This window comes from Neophocaena asiaeorientalis, unplaced genomic scaffold (genome assembly GCF_003031525.2).
Source record: "Neophocaena asiaeorientalis asiaeorientalis breed wild unplaced genomic scaffold, Neophocaena_asiaeorientalis_V1.1 scaffold102, whole genome shotgun sequence".
Lineage (NCBI taxonomy): Eukaryota > Metazoa > Chordata > Mammalia > Artiodactyla > Phocoenidae > Neophocaena > Neophocaena asiaeorientalis.
Window position 1 is genome coordinate 1,826,583 of NW_020175078.1, and position 22,748 is coordinate 1,849,330.

At 37.6% G+C, this 22,748-nt stretch overlaps 1 protein-coding gene across 2 annotated transcripts in view; it reads right to left on the reverse strand.

Moving 5' to 3' along the window:
* The window catches only part of HNMT (histamine N-methyltransferase), a 37,644-nt gene extending 19,099 nt beyond the window's left edge, over window positions 1-18,545 (reverse strand). For both annotated transcript variants that reach the window (XM_024764106.1, XM_024764105.1), the window contains exons 1-2: window positions 18,137-18,545; window positions 11,427-11,479 (exon numbers count right to left, since the gene is read on the reverse strand). In XM_024764106.1, coding sequence (XP_024619874.1) covers window positions 11,427-11,479; window positions 18,137-18,273 — 190 coding nt within the window. In that variant the 5' untranslated portion in view covers window positions 18,274-18,545. The remainder of the gene's footprint in view (window positions 1-11,426; window positions 11,480-18,136) is intronic.
* Between the last annotated feature and the right edge of the window lie 4,203 nt (window positions 18,546-22,748).

Below are 22,748 nucleotides of genomic sequence, written 5' to 3' on the forward strand. Positions count from 1 at the left end.
GTGCTCCGCAACGGGAGAGGCCACAGCGGTGAGAGGCCCCCGTATCACAAAAAAAAAAAAAAAAAAAGAAGCTGCCAGTTATTTGATTGGAGTTGGCAACACAGATAAAACCTTGTGTTCCCTGATCTGAATTATTGCTTTAATGCACTTATTTATTTTATTCACTAGCAAAGGCTTGATTCCAATGAGTTTGTTAAAAAAGTATCAAGGACTCTAAAATGCTGGATTAAGCAACTGAGCAGGTTGATCATTAATCACTGAAAAGCATGTGAGGGGTTATCAGACCCTATAGTACCATGAGCCAGCAGTAAAGAGATTCAAACAATGAAAAAAAAAAAGAAAGAAAGAAGATCATTTGTTCTTTCTCGGCTGGATCCTTCTGAATAGGAGCCATAACATTATGAATGTGTTCCAGTATCAGACGTTAAATGCCCTATAAAGGCTTTTAAAGAGCATCCAAGCCAAACTAATATGCCAAAAGAATGGGGGAAGGTAAACTAGAAATGAATCAGTCAAATAATTCAGAAATTCTCCACAAATTCAGGGGTAAACAAAAGAAACGTGGAAGCCAGCAGTCTGCTGCTTTTATTGTGCATCGCAGAGCCTTCTGGAAATCTTAACTTTCAGGTCCAGAAAACAATATTTAAGAGGAGTAAGGGAGTACTTATTCATTTTATAGTCAGTCTCCTTTCATATATGCTCTCTCATTAGGCATTGCTTGATCATAATTCTGGCAATTGTAGACTACTTATTGATGACATCCTAAGCCTTTAGGCCAGCAGTTGTTTGAGTTAACTAAAGCCTTATTATTACATGTTTCCCCCTAAAGCTTTGGAACAAAATCTGCAAAGTTTCCTGTGACAAACGGAAAAATTATAGGGATTAAGCAAACTCTTTCCAATATACCATCCTTCTTTTTTTTTTTCTTTTCTTTCCTTCCCTCCCGCACCCCGTTTTGTGACTAGCAAAGCAAATTAATGATTTTGGAGTCTGGGCATTTTATGATGATGTAACTGATTTTCTCAGTTGATCAATATGTGGAGATTGAGCAAAGAGGAAAATCCAAACATGTGTCAGCATGAATCAGAAATTATTTTCTAGTAGGCTGAGTTGTGGGTTGTTTTTTTTTGTTTTTGTTTTTTTGTGTTTTTTTTCTATTAGGCTGGGTTGTGGGTGTTTTGTTGTTTTTTTCTGTTCTGTTCACTCCTGTATTATTTTCTATCCTGACTTTTTGATTTGGGAAGTTAAATGAAAACTAACTTTTTAAAATCTCCTTCCTCGCAAATCTCTTTCCTTTGTACTACTCTGTCCCTCAAATCATCTACAACTATAGTATGACTTCCCATGTCTCCTTTCTGACCTAAGTTGAGTGTTTTACTTAATTTCACAGTCAGGTATTTTTGTGGTTATAATATCTTGCTTTCATATGGGCCATATTTTAAATGCATCATACCTATATTTGAAGAACAACATATAATTGAAACCTGACAGTGGAACTTAAAAAGTTCAAAAATAGGGAAAAGGTGGGGACATTATCTTCCAGACAATTTTTCTCCATTCCCTGAACTTCAAGGATATATTTCATGAGATAGCAGAGGAATGTTGCCTTTTTGCTTGAAATCCGAGGTCATTTGATTAAAAAGGAAAACAAAAATATGAAAAGGAAAAGTTAGAGGCTATAGAAAAATTGAACTCAAATTTAGTATTCACTAGAAATGTCTTATGCAAATTTGTTAATATCTCTGCCCTTTAAATTGCATATCTGTAAATTAGGGATAATATGGTCTACTCTGCAGGGTCACTCTGAATGTTAAAGACATTATATGGAGATAATTTACCACAGTTCATGATATATAGTCATAATTCAACAAATATTTTTAAGCACCTACTAAATGCTAGGTTCTAATCACTGGAGATACAGCAATGAATAAAATAGACAAAATATCTAACCGTTATGGATGATGATAAGTCCCATGGAGAAAACCAAGGCAAAAAATAGCAAGGGGAAGCCATGAGGGGAAGCTCTGTGATTTTCAGTTGGGTGGTCATGTAAGCCTCCAGGAAAAGGTGACATTTAAGAGAAGGCTGAAGGAGACTGGGAAAGAAGGAATGAAGATTTGCCTTTCTAAATGGGCAGCTCCATAATAAAATGGAAAGAGCACTCATCATGTATTCGTGATGGCTTGTCTTTCTGACTGAGCTACATTCAATGAAACACAAAGCCCAGCTTGAGAACCCTGGGGCTGCCCCAAATAAGAACATCCTCCATGCCAAGAAAATGGAGGATTAAAGACTGGTCAAGTTATCTCCAGCCATTTGATTTCCGTCTATTCTTGCTTCATCTCTAATATCAAAATATATGTGAAGGGCTTCCCTGGTGGCGCAGTGGTTGAAAGTCTGCCTGCCAATGCAGAGGATGCGGGTTCGTGTTTGGGAAGATCCCACATGCCACGGAGCGGCTGGGCCCGTGAGCCATGGCCACTGAGCCTACGTGTCCGGAGCCTGTGCTCTGCAACGGGAGAGGCCACAACAGTGAGAGGCCCCCGTACCGCAAAAAAAAAAAAAAAAAAAGTGAATTCTTTAGAGTATCAGCAGGAAAAATTTTATTCTATTACAGTTGCATTAAGATTACAATCTTCCTTTTTCCCTCTACTAGAGTATCAGGCACAAAAAAATTGTTTCTAGGGAGAAAAATTGCCCAGATAACTCTCTGCTTAGTGATGAAAAATAATTTCAGCTATGGGTTTGCAACCAGAACAAGAACAATCTGATTCTGAGCTGCAGTATAAAAGATAAAAGATTCTTGACGAGATCCCTTCTCTTCTCTTTCTCTCTCTCGCCCCATGGGAGCCTCAGTATGGAGGCAGTTCTGTCAGTATGGAAAGACAAGAGTAGAATATTAAAATAGCTGGAGAGTCTCAGGAAGGGGATTATAAATATAAATTCTGAGCCAAAAGGGCATTGCCATTTACTTTCGTGTGTCTTCCAGCTGTTGGCCCAGGAACAATACTGCCTGATTGCTTTGCAACTTCAGAAGAAAAGCCATGCTACCAAAATGTTCTATGAAGCACAAACATAGAGAAAATGTCCCAAAGGGTGATGAACACTGAAGTGTAGAGATATTTCATAAACAACTCAAAAAAGACTGCATTTTGCCTTACCTTTCAATTTATACATTTTAAACATAAAGATATTTGCTACTTCATCACATACATAGGTAAATTCTATACCTACCATATTATGATGTTTATAAGTTATATTGAATTACCCTTAATAAAGTACCAACTTTCTTCTACCTTCTTCATGCCCAAAGACAGGATTTATAAGATGAAACTACTTGAGCTGACAAAGGTAGTCCAAGATAATCACGTAGTTGGTGTGATTTCATCAATATCAGCGTGCATCTGTGTTCTTACGTGCTCTTAACCTTCACGATCTCTCATTTGACCCTTACACCATTGGCCCGCCACATTAATAGTGGTTAAAACACAAATGCTACCGAGGAAAATTTTCAGCCCTAGCGTGCGTAGAGTCTGAGAGCCTGTTGCCCTTGTAGAAAAAAAAGCAAGAAATAATCAACAGAAAACAATCAAGGACCTGAAGGACCAGAGAGCCGACAACCACCATCCTCTTGCCACATCACCCTCACTCTCATCACCATGGCCACCATGTCCTCGCAGCAGCCATGGGAGAACAGATGGACTCTGAAGAAAAGATCTGCTAAGCTACAACACAAGCGAGATTGTTCTTAAAGTATTCGTATGGGTGCAATATTATTACCGGTGAGTCAGAAATAACCAAAGGAAAATTGTCATGAAAACATGTGTCAGAACAGTGCTTTGGGCGTCAGCCAAATAGCTGAAGGAACTGTTAGAAGTCAGTGAGTCTATTCTTTACCATCATCTCTCATCAACTATAAAATTATAATTTAAATTGGGTTTATTTTTCCTGTCCCTGGCTGTAAAATTAATACTATAGAAAACTCAAGACCTAGAAGTGTAAAGTAAAAATAAAATAAATATCTCACTACGGGAGAAAGCAAAGGTTAATGTTTTGGTTTATTTTCTCCTAAGTTGTTTTTTTCCCCTTTGAGCAAATAATTTTCTTTAGTTTACCCATTATGATTATTATGTATATGAATTATTTTGACTTTCCCACTTGAGACTTAAACCATGAACATATCAAAATTTATTTGAAAGTGCTATTCGTATTCTCAAAGACGGATATGTGGGATAATCAATTTCATTATTAACCTTTTATATATAATATAAATAAAAGTATCTAAAAAATATATAAATGTGTGCATTTATATGTGGAAATATATATGAATATGTATTTATACATAGAAATACATTTTTATATATAGTTTTATATGTATAGTTATACTTAGTTTTAAGTATTTTTGCTATTCTGAGGCATCTGACAATGAACCGTGAATTTTTGTGCAAAAATCTTTTTTGCAGATTAATTCCAAGAACCAGAATTAATGATTAGAATGAGATCCTTGATCTTTGATGATATAAAACAAAACAAAACAAAAAAATCAGGTGTCAGACACCAGCTGCTGAGAAAGGATGCAGGCTAAAGAACTAAAGAACATTCTCAGAGGCCCGCTGGGTAGGCAAGACCAGTCCAATAGTTGGAACGCTTGGAGGTGGGGGGCTGAGGTACAGGGTGGGTGGAGGATGTACAGAATCTATGAGGAGAGGCTGAAGCAGCCGCAGGGCCTGTGTTGGGACATCCCGGATTGGCTATTTACCAAGTATGTCAGTATTTTAACAACAAGCATCACAAGGGCCTTGTGTGATAGATGAATATCAGAACTGTTCTTGATATATAACGCCACGCTACTTTCAGGAAAACTTCATTTCATTTCAAACTCTTACCTTTTGTACATGAAAGCTTTCATGTCACTGTAACCTCATCACTATTGCATATTTGCTTTTTAAATCTTCTCAAATTGTTCTCAGTAAAAATTTGAACTTTTCTTCAAAGAGGTTTCTTATATTTTGTACTGAATATATTAGTAGCTCAGCAATCCAGTATTTTTTTTTTAACCACTCCTATCAGTTTGTTATTGTTAATAGAGACAAAGCCTCAGAAGACTTTGGGCATTGACCCCAATCTCTAGGACCCCCAATCCCCTTGTGGCATATATGATTAGGTTCACCATGTATAAAATGAAGATGACAGCAGACACCCTACACCAGGGTTATGTGACTGTGTGTCTTAAATCGCAAAGTTGTATTCAATAGTGTATGTCAAGTAGAAGCATATTCATCGACTAAGAGACTGTGTCCCAAACTGGCACAAGAACTGGGAAGATACAAACTTGTCCTTCAGCAAAATTACACATAACCACATGCCACAGACTTTCTAGTACGTTGTAAAATAATCAAAACTGTAAATGAAAAGCACTCAGATGTTGACAAAAAAAGAAAGGTGGATCTACCATATTGCTTTCTTCCTATTTTACCTTTATCAGGCCATTACTGCATTCTTATTAATTTTAAGGCTATACAACTGAGTTTATTTTCTTTTCTAAGTATACAGTCATTTAATCTGCAGATAATGATAGTTTTGTCTTCACTCTGCTCATTATCCCCATTTTCCTGTTTCAGGCCTTATTGAATTAGCCAAAACAATCTTGTTTATTTCGGTTTTAATGACAGTGGCTCCAGTATTGTAGCATTATGTTCATGTCTCTCCATTCTGTACTGTTGTCTGTCTTTAACAGTACTTTCATGTTCACTGAAAGTTTTAAATACAATACAATGAGGTAAACTATTTCGGTAAATTTATATATGTAGAATAGTTTTTTTCAAAATAACATAATTATGAATGCCTTTAACAATACTTTGTATCTGATGCCCCAAATTATCTGAAGTAGACAGTCCTAAATCCTACAGATTAATAATTGACTAGAGTCCATATCCTTCCAGTTATGGAATAAGTGCTAGCATGCTGCACATAAGTAAAACAGTTCTTACTCATGTCAAGTTATAAAGCAATTAGAATCCAGACAAAAATCGTCTGCATGTCTAGAAGTCCTATTTAAACTCTACTTCTTCAATATAACAAAACATGGTGTTAGCCACACCACTCTGAAGAAATGCCTACCTCTTTCTAGAAGGTTACTCATAAGATCATAGATTTTCTGGACTGAAAGCACCTTCAATGGCCCAAACACCCAAGAAATCAGTGCCTGATTCCTTTCCATAGCATATGTGCAAAGTGTTTTTCCAGCCTAAGCTAGTACTCCTAGAGTGACTGGTCTTTATATCCCAAGATGTGTGCTTTCATTTCTTTTTTTTTTTTTTTTTAAACATCTTTATTGGGATATAATTGCTTTACAATGGTGTGTTAGTTTCTGCTTTATAACAAAGTGAATCAGCTATACATATACATATGTTCCCATATGTCTTCCCTCTTGCATCTCCCTCCCTCCCACTCTACCAATCCCACCCCTCCAGGCTGTCACAAAGCACCGAGCTAATATCCCTGTGCCTTGCGGCTGCTTCCCCCTAGCTATCTACCTTACTACGTTTGTTAGTGTGTATATGTCCATGACTCTCTCTCGCCCTGTCAAAACTCACCCTTCCCCCTCCCCATATCCTCAAGTCCGTTCTCCAGTAGGTCTGCGTCTTTATTCCTGTCTTACCCCTAGGTTCTTCATGACATTTTTTTCCCTTAAATTCCATATATATGTGTTAGCATACGGTATTTGTCTTTTTCTTTCTGACTTACTTCACTCTGTATGACAGACTCTAGGTCTATCCATCTCATTACAAATAGCTCAATTTCATTTCTGCTTTCATTTCTGAACAGGTTTGATCATTAGTAAATTCTAATACCGAACAAAGAAATCTCTCTCTTTTAACCACTGGCCCTTTAGGGGCAAATATTCTGTGGTTTGCTCGATAGGAAATATCTGCAGATGGCAATAAGCACATTCAAATACTTTTTTTCTAGGCAAAAAAAATCCCCCAATTCCCTATATTTCCCCAGTCATTCTTTAGTTGCTGATATAGACTGTTGTCTTACTCTAGACCATTGGAAACATTAACCTTTGCTTGCCACCAGCTCCTGCTTCTAAACTGGATACACTGGCTCTTCCAGTTCTTGCCTTAATTACATTTTTCTACTTCTATCCACCTAGCTTAAACTTCAGGGTCACCTTAACATGCCATTTGTGAAAGGAAACAAGATTAATAATCTGATAAAATTAGATTTTCAAATAGCTGGTCATTACTAAATACCGAATCTCTCTTTTGCCAAGTCGATAGTTAACTTTTATATCTGTTTAGTACAGCTTGTTGGACTAGACTACAATCAAGAGACCTGTGTTTTATTCTGCCTTGATGGTTCTCAGGCTTTTTGTTTGTAGAATGAGGGTATTGATGGTCTCTAAATTCTCTTCTATTTTTTAATCTCTGTAGTAATATTGGTGTCTATATGTTACAGAATAAGAAAACAACCTAACTCAACATATGTCAGCATAATTATTTTCCAAAAAATGGTATAAAAGGGTTTATACCACCTGTGTTTCATATGTGAATTGCTTCAGTGGATTAAAAATTTATTTATATACACACTATTATATAAGTTATGACACCTGAGTTGGTACATAATAGGTTAATAAAAATAAAAGTAGAGAGCTGGATAAAATGAGATTATTTGAGTCCTGTCTAAACCTTATAAAATTTTCTGGCATTTGAACATAAGAACTGAACAATGCAGCAGATAAAGTGATTCTCCTTGAAGCAAAGCCCAGAGCAAGGAGAAAACATTGCCCATTACTGCCTTCTGGAACCTTTTTCCACGTATAAATGTACACTGTAAATTAACAGCATTCTCCCTTACCAAAAAGAGTATGGGTTTCTTTTTCTTCATGTACCATCAAACATAAAGACAACACTCATTAAAAGTTGAGTAATGAGGAAGCTCCATTGGGTGGTTTAATTTTAGGAAGCATCAGTGTTGAAGATGGACCAAAAAAAGCATGTTCTCTGAGACTTGGAATACAATGCAGTTGCTCTCAATAGCTAAAAACAATTGGGAATTCCCCGGCGGTCCATTGCTTTTACTGCTGAGGGCATGGGTTCGATCCCTGGTCAGGGAACTAAGATCCCGCAAGCCGCGCAGCCAAAAAAAAAAAAAATTGTTGAAATAAGCATGATATGAATACTCTGAGACCTCGAATGAAGCATTCCCGTTGCTCACTTTGTTTCATGAAAGTATACAAACTTATGCACATACACATACAGCGTTACACTTCTCTATTTGGCTTTTGTAAAACCTATATGGTCTATATTTCTGTACATGATTTGTTTTTCTCCTGATTTCCTCTCTTTCTTTTGTGGATACACATAATATTTATTTCAAACATTCTTCTAAAATTAAATATATAGTCTATGAGTAACAATGCTGCTTATCAATTGTATTTCACTGATGTAGTAGATCACTTACAGAAGACATGGAAAAGTTTTCCATCAGTTTCCTTTCTTTTGAACTGCTCAGAGCCCTAATAATTGCTTGGCTTCTGAACTGAATTGCCAAACACCTTTTTCTAAAACCTTACATTCTCTCTTAAATTATGAAATCCCTCTCCACCCAAATACCAACCTCTGTAGAAGAGACAGAAGACAGATAGGGTACATAGCAGCCCCTGCTCATGTTTCTGAGAAAATCAAACAGGGCCCCAAAGAATATGAACATTAAGTGATATAAATGCAGCAGTTTGATTTAGGGAAGTTTTTAGTGTGTTTGCTTTTGGTGTGTTTTTTCATCATGATGGTAAGAATGGTATCACCATTACAAATACAGAGAGAGTATTTGCACCAAAGATATGCAGGATAGGATCTGTAGGTATATGGACATCCAAAAGAAAACATCTAGGAAGTGAAACCAGAGAGGCCCATAAGCTAAGGCCAGAGTAGAACCCTGTAAGATGCATTATGGGAGCCGAGTACAAGGTGTCACACGGGGCCAATGGCCTCATTTGCCCAGGGACTGGAGTTCAGACACTGATTTGGAAGGATACCTAAGCCGCAGGATAATGCAAAAGTCTCAGGCACACTGTAGATTGTGAAACATGCGGCGAACGCATTTCTCTAAGGCAAGTACAGGAAGTTGCTCACTATATATTTTTCTTCTGCGCATGCAGTCCTTGCAGTTAGGCAACGACAGATTATTAGATAAGCATCTCCCAGTTGGTATATAAGCACTCAGACTAACTGAGTGAGGTGTCCTTTCCCCCAAAACACTACTCTTTCATGCCAAGGACCTCTAGACCTAGGGGTTTTAAGTGCCTTGCTTTTGATTTCATGTAACTTACTTGAGCAGTGAAGACTAAGTATCTACAGTTTGAATTTCTCTTGCAGTTCTTATGTTTCTGATCAGTTTCTTATGAAGAATGAGCTTAAAGGGCACCCATATTCTCTCCAAGGCAGAGCTTGTTATTAATACAATGTTAGGGCTCAGTCAGAAGAACACCAAGTACTGCGCCCTCTGTTTGGAAAAGTTCTCTATATTAGCCCCTACGTGCACCTTTATGTAAGGAATCACTGTATGGGGCAAACGTTCCCTTCTCTAGATAGCTTATAAGCATCTTGCTTGATAAATTTACATTAGAAATTCAATTAACTTTATATTAAAAGGTCAATTAACTTGGCCACGGTAGAGTTTGTTTTTAATTACTTTTCCTTGTAGGGCTTCTTTTCTTGTCCAAGAACAAGTGACACTATCAAATGATAGTCTCATTGCCTGTGGTTGCCTGAAATTCATTTGCAAGACACACTGGAAATGACTGTCTTGGTTAAATGAATTAATAGGACACTCTTTGGGCAATTCATCACTCTTATAAACCTTAGGACATAAAATATCACAAGCAATAATAGAGTATTTTAGCTTAAACACACTGTATTAGATCATTCATGACAGTATCTTTCATTACCTGTCCTTGTTGGTTTCTGTTTTCTTGGTGAAAGATGATAATAACATAAAATTATTTTAAGAGTCAGTCCTTATTACATTATATTACAGTGTATTTTATGAAAAATGAGCAAATGATGACATCAAAAACTAGCTATCCTATTCCTTTAGAGGGCTCTTGGTTATCTTTGTGTTAAGATGGGCACGATTCAACTCATTCATGTAGGATTAGAACATTATACTTAGAAGACTCAAGAGATTACCATTTGGCACTATGTGACAAGTGGTAATGTAGTGTCCACTTGTTACCAAGTTGTAACCTATACTAACCATCACTCCATGGTTATTTCAAATGAAAACAATAATAAGGATATAAACATATGAATAATATGTTTAAATATTATACCTGACTATATATTATTATATATGGATATATTATATATTATAAATAATATATGATTATATTATAGTATTAATATATCATATATATTATATAATATATATTATTATTATGTTAACTCGGACCTCCAGATGACTAGCAACTTAAAAGTAAAGCATACACTACTCAGGAGTTTGATATGAGGCAAAGTCTGGAGATGATTTTTCTTGTTTTATTTTTGCAGAAAGGACCTACCTCCACCTTATAGAAGCACTTTAGAAACTAATCTATATAAATCTCACTACAAACCTATGAGACAATTCACTGTTCCCATTTTACTGATGAGCAAACTGAAGCTTATGTTTCAGCCAAGTTCACACAGTTCATTAGTGGCAGAGTCAGAAACTACACCCACATTAACCTGTCTTTCCAGACTTCCCATTTCCCCTAGGATAAAAGCACTGGCTCTAAGTAATGAGAACATGAACTGCTTACGAAAGGGAGTTGGGGAGTGTGCTGAATTCTTAGAGGGCAGCTTTAGAACTGAGCCAGAGGAAGGGAATGGTTTAGGCCAGTGCAACTCAAAAAGAGTGGGGTCACAAGAGTGTAAATTAACTGCGTCATTAAGCATACTTTTCCCCATAGCAATGCTTTCTCAATGAAAGGAGCTGTGCACTGATTTACGTTCCAGCACACACTTATCTTCTCATGCACCAGTAATAGTTTGCAAACCATTAACCAGTCTATGGACCTTGCTTTAAGTGGCACAAGCTTAAGGAATGTCTTATGAAATTTCCCTTTTCTGTGAACAGTTAAATCATTTTGGATCAAAGGTATCCTCAAAGTTATCCTATATTTTTTCCATTTATATATAAAAAAAATAAGAAAGCCACACGTATCCATATCACAGATAATAATGAAGGCCGATGTCCTAAACGCTATAAATCTATGCGGACATTAATCTTAGCTGAAGTGGTATGTCTCTTACTAGTTTTAACAAACTAATCTCTGCTAAAAGCAAAGGAAGATGGCTTTCCTAAAGAATGAACAATGTCGCTGTCAGACAGCATGATGTTTGGAGTGAAGTACAAATTTTAAAATGTGTTATTCATACCTGCACCACCACCAATGCTTAGAATCTTAATTTCAGATTTTGTGTCTCCAATCCTGAAAAAAAAAAATTATGTAGTTTAAGAAAAATGTGCCAGGTGGTTTGTAAAATCTGATTATCAAGTCTAGTTGAAGAGAACAGACTAAAATTACAGTGAACAAAAACTAGGCCAACAAGAAAGGCCTCGATCATTTCAGTGGCTATATTGCTGTCTTCAGACGTCTTTAGAAGTAAAGGTTCCACTTATTACCAACCTTGAACTGGGAGACTTTTAGAAACAGCACTATAAACATCTCAGACGTAGGAAATAGCATTTGTTTGAAGATTGTTTGGAGAACAAAAACAGAAAAAGTGGGCCTTTGAGTCTGGTAATATAATAAGCCATTCATTGTAGATGGGAGAAAGGCTAAGGTGATTCATACTATCTCTGATATTTGCCTTGTTTCCTTCTTCTTGCTAACTTCCTTTCAATAAACAAATGTTTATTAAGCATTTATTATGTGCCTATCCTAAGCACTGATACATAAAAATGAAGAGACCACTTTGCTGTCAAGTTGAAATGTGAGACAATAAAGCCCAGTATTATGGCTCTATACAGAAATAGAGTGGAACTGATGGACTGGGATGCAACAGTAGGACTTTCTTTAAACTGATGTAAAAAAAAAAAAAAGGGGGGGGTCAGAAAAAGGACGAGGTGCACGATGACTGCCACGTTGTGAATTTGGATGACTGGGTGAAGGGTGGTATCGAAAAGGAAGCTGGACAATATGATTTTATGGCAAGTTTACGTTTTTTCAGTGTTTTGTGTTTCTTTTTTTGATCTGAATTCAACAGACATTTGGATATGCAAGATTGAAGCTGGGTAGGAGAGAGATCAGGACTGATGATGTATTCTGGAGAATTATCATATAGTAATGGTCGAAACTAGGAGAATAGATTCTATCACCCAAGGGTATTGCAAAGAGAAGAGCAGTGGGATTATGACAAGATACCAACTTTTAAAAGTCATGGGATAATGGGGAACACACAAAGAAGACAGAGAGGAAAGCAGTAAAGCTCAGAGAGATGATAAGAGAATTAGAGAAGGAAAAGGCCATTGTACATGGCAGACTGTACTACTAAAACATAAAAAGAGGACAACTCTCCATTGAATTTGGCAATATGAATATCTTTGATAATAGCAGCTTTAAAAGGTGGTTAAGGGCAGGAGTCAGATGGCAGTGGGATTAAAAGTGAACTCGATAAAGAAGAAGAAGATCTAGAGATTTTTGAAAAAGGATGAAAGAGTGAGAACGAAAAAGGGAGACTGCTAGAGAGAAAACATGAACTGAAAGAACGGTGCTTGTTTGTTTGTGCTTCAGGATGGTAAACAAGCCTAGTTTTTGGCTAAAGTGAAGAGCCTGCCCAGAGTAATAGGAAGAAGACAGATTGAAGCGGAGTTCTTAAGGACACTGGGAAACACAGAGTCAAGGACACCTGTGAATGAGTTGCCTTCCTCAGTTCTAATTATCTTCCAGTTCATAATCATGAGTCCTAATACACCCATCCCTGTCTGTGCCCTTGGTTAATTCTTAAAAATGCTTCTATCATTAGCTAGCATAGTGAGGTTACGGAGCAGAGCACCTAGGTTGAAATCCTAGCTTACTAATACGTAACCTTGAGCAAGTTATTGAACTTCTCTGTGCCTTTATTATTGATTCTAAGAAATAGGATAATAATACCACCTACCTTGTAGGGTTATAATTATAGTATCTGCCTTATGGAGGAGTTGTGAGGATTAAATGATGTAACTGATGTGAATCTTTTAGAAGTGTGTCTGCACATGACAAACACTCAACTTATTATTATTCCAGGCACAGCTAAGTGATTTATATGACTTAACTCTTTTTAAAAAAAAAAATTTTATTGAAGTATGGTTGATTTACAATGTTGTGTTAATTACTGCTGCAAAGTGACTCAATTATACATATATATACATTATTTTTTCATATTCTTTTCCATTATGGGTTATCATAGGATACTGAATATAGTTCTGTGTGCTATACAGTAGGACCTTGTTGTTTATTCACTCTGTATATAAAAGCTCACATCTGGGACTTCCCTGGTGGTGCATTGGTTGGGGGCCCGCCTGCCGATGCAGAGGACACAGGTTTGACTCCTGGTCTGGGAGGATCCCACGTGCCACAGAGGGGCTGGTCCCGTGTGCCACAACTACTGAGCCTGCGCTCTAGAGCCCACGAGCCACAACTACTGAGCCCGCGAGCCACAACTACTGAGCCCGCATGCCACAACTGCTAAGCCTGCATGCCTAGAGCCTGTGCTCCACAGTGGGAGAGGCCACTGCGATGAGAAGCCTGTGCACCACAATGAAGAGTAGCCCCTGCTTGCCTCAACCAGAGAAAGCCTGAACGCAGCAATGAAGACCCACGGCAGCCAAAAATAAATAAATAGACAAATAAGTAAATTTATATAAAAAAAAAAAGCTCACATCTGCTCACCCCAACCTCCCATTCCATCCCTCCCCCAACCCCCTCCTCCTTGGCAACCACCAGTCTGTTTTCTGTGTCCGTGATTCTGTTTCTGTTTCCTAGGTAGGTTCATTTGTGTCACATTGTAGATTCCACATATAAGTGATATCATATGGCATTTGTCTTTCTCTTTCTGATTTATTTCACTTAGTGTGATAATCTCTAGTTGCATCCATGTTGCTGCAAATGGCATTATTTCTTTTTCTTTTTTTTCTTTTTGGCTGCATTGGGTCTCCGTTGCTGCGTGCAGGTTTTCTCTAATTACTCTTTGTTGCAGTGCACAGCTTCTCACTGCAGTGGCTTCTCTTGTTGCTGAGCATGGGCTCTAGGAGCACAGGCTTCAGTAGCTGCAGCACGTGGGCTCAGTAGTTGCAGCACGTGGGCCCTAGAGTGTGCAGGCTTCAGCAGTTGTGGCTTGCGGGCTCTAGAGCACAGGCTCAGTAGTTGTGGCTCACAGGCGTAGTTGCTCCGCGGCTTGTGGGATCTTCTGGACCAGGGATCAAACCCATGTCCCCTGCATTGGCAGGCAGATTCTTAACCACTGCGCCACCAGGGAAGTCCCACAAATGGCACAGCTGAGTAGTATCTCATTGTGTGTACCTCCTACATCTTCTTTAGCCATTCATTTGTTGATAGACACTAAGGTTGTTTCCATGTCTTGGCTATTGTGAATAGTGCTGCTAGGAACATAGGGGTGCATAGGGATGTATATTTTTGAATTATATTTTTGCCTGAATATATGCCCAGGAGTGGGATTGCTGGATCATATGGTAGTTCTATTTTTAGTGTTCTGAGGAACCTCCATACTGTTTTCCATAGTGGCTGCACCAACTTACATTCCCACCAACAGTGTAGGAGGGTTCCCTTTTCTCCACACCTTCTCCAGCATTTGTTATTTGTAGACTTTTTAATGATGGTCAGTCTGACCAGTGTGAGGTGGTACCTCATTGTAGTTTTGATTTGCATTTCTCTAAGAATTAGCAATGTTGGGCATCTTTTTATGTGCCTGTCGGTCATCTGTAGTGAATTAACTCTTTGAATTCTTACAACTCCTCTATGAGTTAGATACTATTATCATCCTATTTCATATATTATGATGATAACTAAGAATTACTGAAAACTTGCTATTTTCCGGGCAAGGATCTAAATGCATTATATGTGACAACAACAAACTTTACTATTTACAGCTGTATGCTATAAGCATCCTCACCCTGTTTACCACCTCCAGATAGGGGATTGAATAATTCCTCCGTGAAAAAATAATCCACTTCACTAAATAAACTTATCTATATTGGCATCTGAGAATCTCCCATCAAGTGCAAAATCTGCATCGAATTACTACGGTAAGCTGACTGCTCAACAGACTGTTCCTGTACATACACAGAGAGGACCTGAACTAATTTTTAGTGCCTCATTATTTGATTGGATGGACAACCAAGACTCATCAGTAGTTGGGGAGCTCCCCTAACATGAGAGAGACCAAAAGAAACAGAAAAGGAGAATTCAGAAGAAACATACAGAGAGCAGAGGAAAATTTTATAATAAATAAAAGATGGCATTATATCTATGAAAGATGAACAGGATGCTATAAAAAAGGAACATTCTTGGAAATTAAAAATACAATAGCAAACAATAGAGGGCTGAAAGATAAAATTGTGAAAACTGGAAATATAAGAAAATTAGAGAATCAACTGAGAAAGCCTTCTGTTTGATGAATAGAAGTTCCAGAAAGAAAGAAAGAAAAAAAGCAAAACAGAGGGCAGGAATGATTAAATAATACCAAAGCTTCCCTAAACTGAAGGATCTGAAACTTAATTGAAATGGCCCAGGGACTACTCACAAAAATGGGTGAGAAAGACCCACACCATAACTCATCATCTTAAAATTTCAGAATACTAGATATAAGAGAAGATCCTAAAAAACAGAAAGGTCACAAACCAAAGATGAAGAATTTGAATGGCATTAGATTTCTCAACAGTAACTACAAGACCATGGAAAAATATCTTTAAATTTCTGATATAAAATCATTTTCATTGTAGAGTTTTATACCCAAACTATCTAACTATCTAACAATGATGAGCAAGGAGTGAAAGCATTTTTAAACACACAAAGTCTCAAAAAATTTACCTCCCATGCACTCTTTCTTAGAAAGCTCTTAAAGGATTAGCAGGGAAGAAAAAAAAAAAAAAGACTAAAGAAACCAAGAAAAAAACAGCATCAGATCCAGAAGCTGGGAATTCAGTACTGGAGAGAGAAGGGAATTTCTAGAAGATGAAATAAATTCCTCATCAATACTTGTATAGCAGGCCAAAAGCAAATCAACCCAGACTGGAAAAAAAGAACAGAGAACTCCAGAAAAGATGTTTCCATGAGGAAAAATCAGCAGGTTACTTGATCTGTTGGAATATATTGAGAGGAGATTAATACTTCTGCTTGGGGTATAAGTAGTGATAGGTACATAGGAAGCTATAGACTAAAATCAAGACAGTAGTTAACTCTAGAAAAAACAAAAGGCTGTACATGAAAGGAAATATAATGATAGTAGTAATGATAGTATAAATGCATTGTTCAATTATGAAAAATATTTACACAGGCAAAATGATATGATATAAACAAATTAACCCAAATTTAGACATATATGTATATATTCATATATATATATACATACGTGTATATATTATATATACCCACTATATATATCTATGTTGTATTGACATGATGGGGGGAGGGATGTGCATGTTTATTTAGCTACTTTAATACATCAAAATTAAGAAAGAGAATAACATGTTATTTAGAATTAGGAAAGAAAATTCCTAACAACTAAATGTTTTCAGAGTGTTGAAAGTGGTTGTCTCCGGAGAGCCCGAATCAGGAATGGAAGTGGGTAAGGAAAGGAACCACTATCTTTGTTGTCGTTACTCTAAGCATCCATAGTATGTCTTCAAACCAAACGGATGGCGGAAGTAAACCAAGGATCTGCATAAGCCACAGACATGAACACAGATGCTTAGTATTGCAAAAGAACTCAGAAATTAACTCATTACCTTTAATTTTAGAAATAAGCAAAAAGACTCAAAGAAGTAAACTATAATTAGTTCCTAGATAAGAAATTGTATTTGCTGTCTGCTTTGATTTTTGCATTGTTATCCTATTACTTATTAATATATGATACTCAATTTAAAAAAAACACATTTAAAAACTAAACCATGAAAAATAGAAGATAGAAAGGGAAATAAAATTCCATATACATCCAACAATGCCTTCGCTGGTCAGGTGGAGTTAACTGTCCTGGTGAAAGCATTACAGGCTTACAATAGAAAAATCCAGCAAAAGATAAAAATATCAGTTTCCTTTGCTGATAGGAAACTTTCCTTTCCAGTTGCAAATTGGATCCCCAGCCATTTTCCCCAGTTTTCCATCATTATTTCCTGAAGCGCAGAGTAAGTTCCCGCAATCCACCCCCAGATAAGTGATTTGATTATCGTTGCCATGTGAAATCTGTTACTCTCATAATGCTTATCAGCTCTGGCACAAATTGAACACATTAATCACCCAAAAAAAAAGGAGTCTGCGAGAAGGGTAGACACTAATGAGTTTCACTGATAATGGGAAAATGCTTTTTTAGGGCCACATTGCTAATATTAAGTTGAAAGTAAAAGACAATTATTTTTTTTTTTTTTTTTGGAGAGAGGTAACTATAATAATGGATAAGGAGAATGAATTTAAATGGGTATTAAGAGAATTGAGAGGCACCCACTCAATCCTCAGGGGTAAATAGTATTTGGTAATTATTTGATTCTAATGCAAAAATACTGGACTTCGTTGGGGATTTTTTTTTTTTTTTTTTGGAAGGTAAAATTTGGAGGAGGGCTGAAAAATCTGAGCTCAAAGATTGGGATCTTATCTTTTCCCAAAGGAACGTGGATTCGTGCCTGCAGATGGTTAACGCTTATCTCCCAGCAGCTGGAAATCCAGCACAAATCAGAGCCTTTGAACGTATAAAGCGAGCGTCTAACTGAAACGCGGCAGGAGAAGGGGCACCGGAGGGTCGAGCGGGGCGGCTGTCAGTACCTCGTTCTTATCCCCGCGCCCAGCCTCCCGGGATGGCCTTGACCCATCTATCACTGCACAGAACGAGACCGAGGCTTGTCCACGGGACAAAAACGGCCTTTTTTTTTTGGTTACCTTGCTAGTATGCCCGGCAGCTTCTCGTCCATGAATTGCTGCATGCACTGATGCTCCGTGGAATTGTTGAGAAACCTCCGGAAAGATTCAACATATCTGCTGTGGTCAGAAAACAAGCTCTTCATGGAAGATGCCATGTTTGGTTTTCTGAGAAAGACAAGGAGGGAAGGGAGGTCTAACTTCCCTCTTCCCTTCCTTCTCTTCCCTGTTCCTTCTTTCTCTCTCCACCCGCACCAGTTTCTATCCAAAAAAAAACAAACCCACAAAAAAGCCCTGCTTTGAATTTAATGTGCTGGAGAGGCTGGGTTTGCAAAGCTCGTTACTAAGTGACTATTTGTACAGGACTTTGCCCCTGAGACTTTAACCCCAGCACGGGCGTTTTAGAAGAAATGAGTAGTAAAGCAAAGCAGTAAATCCACTGCTGAAACTTGTTTTAAAACTCATGAAGTTCAGAAAGCCCTAAAAACAGATGACATTCAAATCACTTCCTGTTTTGGCAGCAGGGGCCAGCCAGTAAGTTCCCAGTGGGAACGGGGCTGCTTTCAGCGCCAAAGGCAGCAAAGGCAGGAATAAACAGGCCAGCTGCAAGGTTACAAACCACTTCCAGAAATCTACAGCTGCTGAATCTTTGACAAAAGATTGTCATCTGCCTCCAGGCTTTCTGTTAGGAGAGTTTCATGCCTTCATCCCTAAACGCTTGAACTTTAAACTCTGCTGCTTTTCTTCATATGCTGATTGATTTGTTGTGATTCAGGAACAGAGCTATTAACTGAAAGGTCTGAGAAGCCTGGTTGGGAGGTACTGTGGATGTATTAATAGTTTCTGACTCTGCCACTAATAAACTGTGTGAACTTGGCTGAAACGTAAGTTTCAGTTTGCTCATCAGTAAAATGGGAACAGTGAATTATATCTCACAGGTTGTAGTGAGAATTATATAAATAACATTTATAAAGTGCTTTAGCACATTATTACCGCTTAATAACTGGCTCCTTCTGCAAAAGTAGAACAACGAAAAAGCAGTGGTTTTATGTATGGACACTGAAAATTGAATTTTATATTATTTTCACATGTCACAAAATATTACTCTTCTTTGGATTTTTTTCAATCATTTAAAAATGTAAAAGTTATTCTTAGCTCGTGGGCTGCACAAAATCAAGTGCTGGCCTGGATTTGGCCCAGTGGCCCTGGTTGGTCGACCCCTAGGCCTCTATACATGTGATACTTAACTCCCATCTCTATGCAAAGAGCCTCGCCTTCTTCATACTGACTCTCACAAGTTTTTAATTCTTATATTACCATTTTCTACCCTTCTCTTTAGAACTTAATCCAAATCATTCATTCATGTATTCATCTACTGAACAAATATTTAGTAAGGGTCTACTGTGTGCCATTCTGCTGAGAAGAAATAACCTTAACCTCTATTTTCCTACTAAAAACTACCTTTAACTAAAACTCAATCTTCACCTGAGGCCCTCACCTGCCTCACTTGTTCACACGTCTTTCCCAACAATCTGCTCTTCATGTGTGACTCATCAAGGATTTCCTCTCCATTCTTGTTGCTTTCATGATACTGAGATTCTCTCTTTTTTTTTTTCTCACCCACTTTCCTGCATTAGGAGTCACACTTTCAGCATGACTTGCACTTGACTAAATGCTGGTTTTAGCAATCACAACTACCTTTTAAAATTGCATTTAGAATATCCATTTCGTAATCCATAATGCATCTGGAATGTCCCTGGAGATTAAAACATCTAGCTGGCTGGTTGGGATGACTAAATTTTCCCCTCTTTTTTGAAAATTGGGGCAAACAGTCCAGCACATCTATCATTTGCCATGACTTCTCGAAGGTTACTGGCCATAGCATCATTATTGCTTTTATAAATTGTTTTAGTACATTGGGATACGTTTCTTCTAGGCCTTGAAAGATTGTCAAGTTTAGAATTCTTAGATATTCTCTTACCTACTTTGGGCTTCTGTTCCCTGTTCCCTACCACTTATTAGGCTGTTACTGTGTCAAAGTGCCTTCCATGAATTATCTCCTTTAATACTCCTAACCCTCTGGGGATGAAACTATTGATATCATCAAGCAAGACTCAGAGCACATAAGTTGTACAAGATCACATAACTCATGAGAGAAGAGTCTGGGTCCAAATTCATGTTGTTGAACTCCATGGACTGATTTTTAAAAATTACATCTTATTACCTCTCACCACTTTGTAGCTTTCCAACATAAGGATTATTCTCCATGGTAGAGGAGACTAGAACAAAGCAAAAGTGTAGTAGTTCTGTATTGATCCAATCACCTAGTAATATAATACTATCTGTGTGCTAGGTCAAAAAGCAAAGGGTTTCCCTTGTTTATTCTTATTGCTCTTATATTCTTATTCCATTGCTTTATTCTTATTAGGCTTATGTGCTATTCCAAAAATACAAACAAATGAGCCAAAGAGAAAAATATACATTAGCAGAATTCTAAGGACGCATCTTTATTGTACATAGCATTTTTTGGCTCTCTCATTCACCCTGGTATGTAGTCTTCTGAATACAGTCCTTATTGGACTGGCTTCTTACCCTTAGTAATATGCCCCATAGCATAGCATATATGTATATGACAATGGTAATATTGTTAAATTATCATAATCAAATAGTTAGAAGAGTTCATTTTATTTTCTCTCAACAAGAAAAGAGAAGGAAGATATTTTTATACAAATGGATTGGCTCACTTGGTGTGTTGGTTTGTTTGAAATTTAGCAAGTAGGTGACCACAGTAGTCTTGAAGGGAGGTTTGAAATCATAGTACATAAGATTTTAGAGCTCAATTAGACTGGCAATTTCAGGCAAATATAATAGATATCAGGAATCTGAGTTTCAACAGGACAATTGGCTAAGTTTCTCATGAGTGTAGAAACAATCCAAGAAGCAAGAGACCTGAGTGCTATACAAGCTTAGCCTCTTACTAACCAAACAACATTGGATAAACAGCGTAAGTGCTCTATGCTTCCTTCCCCCGCATCCATGTTATATGTAAATATGGGAAAAGAAGGTAGACTAGATGATCTTTAACGTTCCTTGAAGTTCCGATTAGTCTTCATCTTTGAAAAAAAAAAAATAACTGTGAGCCTGTGAAACTGAAAATAGATAGATTCATACCTAGGAGAGCCACTGTATCCAAAGACTGCAGATAATTGATAACCTAAAGATAGTCTCTGGATAGGCAGCCCCTTGACTTTATATGAAATGTCACTGGCCATATTTTATCAGTATAAAGTGCTTGAGCTCACATAGGTGATGATATGCCATATGTCTTGTTTTTAATAGCATAGCTGTTTCAATTGCACTTTATTGACATGCGGTTTATAATGGTTTTGTTTTAATTAACTTATAACAGAAAAAAAAAGTCCCAAAATACCCAGAGAGGAAACAAACCAAACAAAATAATGCAGAAGAAATATTTGGGGAATCATTAGTTAAGAGGGAGAGGGGTGGATGGGTAGACAAATAATGTTAAAAGCTGTAGAAAACAGTGATATTCTAGAGATGTAAAGCTTATATGAAATGTTTAAGAGTGATTATGAGACAAGACAAGGAAGAAATAGTCTAAGAACTTAGTTCCTATTTAATAAGCCAAAAATTTAAAAAGTCACCTGCAAAAGTCTAGAATCCCTTGCAAAGATAGAGGTTGGTAAGTACTTAGAACCTGGTAAATTATCAGGAACTGGGAAATTGTCAAAAAAAGAAAGAAAAGAAAAGAAAAACATAAAATAATGCAATTCATCAAACAGCCTTTGCCTGAGTCTGTGGTACAGATCATCTCGGTTACTGACTCAGTGACCCTAAGGAGTAGGTCTCATGTTGAATTAGGGATCTGGTGAAGGTTAAGGGTTCATGTAAGAGAAACTTTTTTTTTTTAAATACATGGACCCCCGTATTTTTTTTTTCTGAATTAATTAATTTATTTATTTTTGGCTGTGTTGGGTCTTCGTTTCTGTGCGAGGGCTTTCTCTAGTTATGGTGAGCGGGGGCCACTCTTCATCGCGGTGCGTGGGCCTCTCACTATTGCGGCCTCTCTTGTTGCGGAGCACGGGCTCCAGACACACAGGCTCAGTAGTTGTGGCTCATGGGCCCAGTTGCTCCACGGCATGTGGGATCCTCCCAGACCAGGGCTCAAACCCACGTGCCCTGTGTTGGCAGGCAGATTCTTAACCACTGCGCCACCAGGGAAGTCCAAGAGAAGCTTTTATAAAGAGAGTGGTCATGGTAAATAAACTTCTCTGGCATTTGGTACAGGGGCATGTGCTCAAGAATGTGCCGGGCTAAAACATCCTTCCACCTGGGACCTTGCCTGTGAATGATCCAGAGAATGAAAGGATACACATGCCCAAGAGGTCCCAAAATTACTTTTGTTAAAAAAATCAAAGCATAATTTACATACAATAAAATACATAAATCTCAAGTGTACAGATTGAGGAAACCTTGCACATGTATACATCCCAGAAGATTAACTCATGTCTGTAGTCAATAATACTGCCTCCCTGCCACTCCAGAGAGCCACCGTTCTGACTTTTATCCCCATAGGTTAGTTTTTCCTGTTCTCGAACTTCATGTGAAAGCT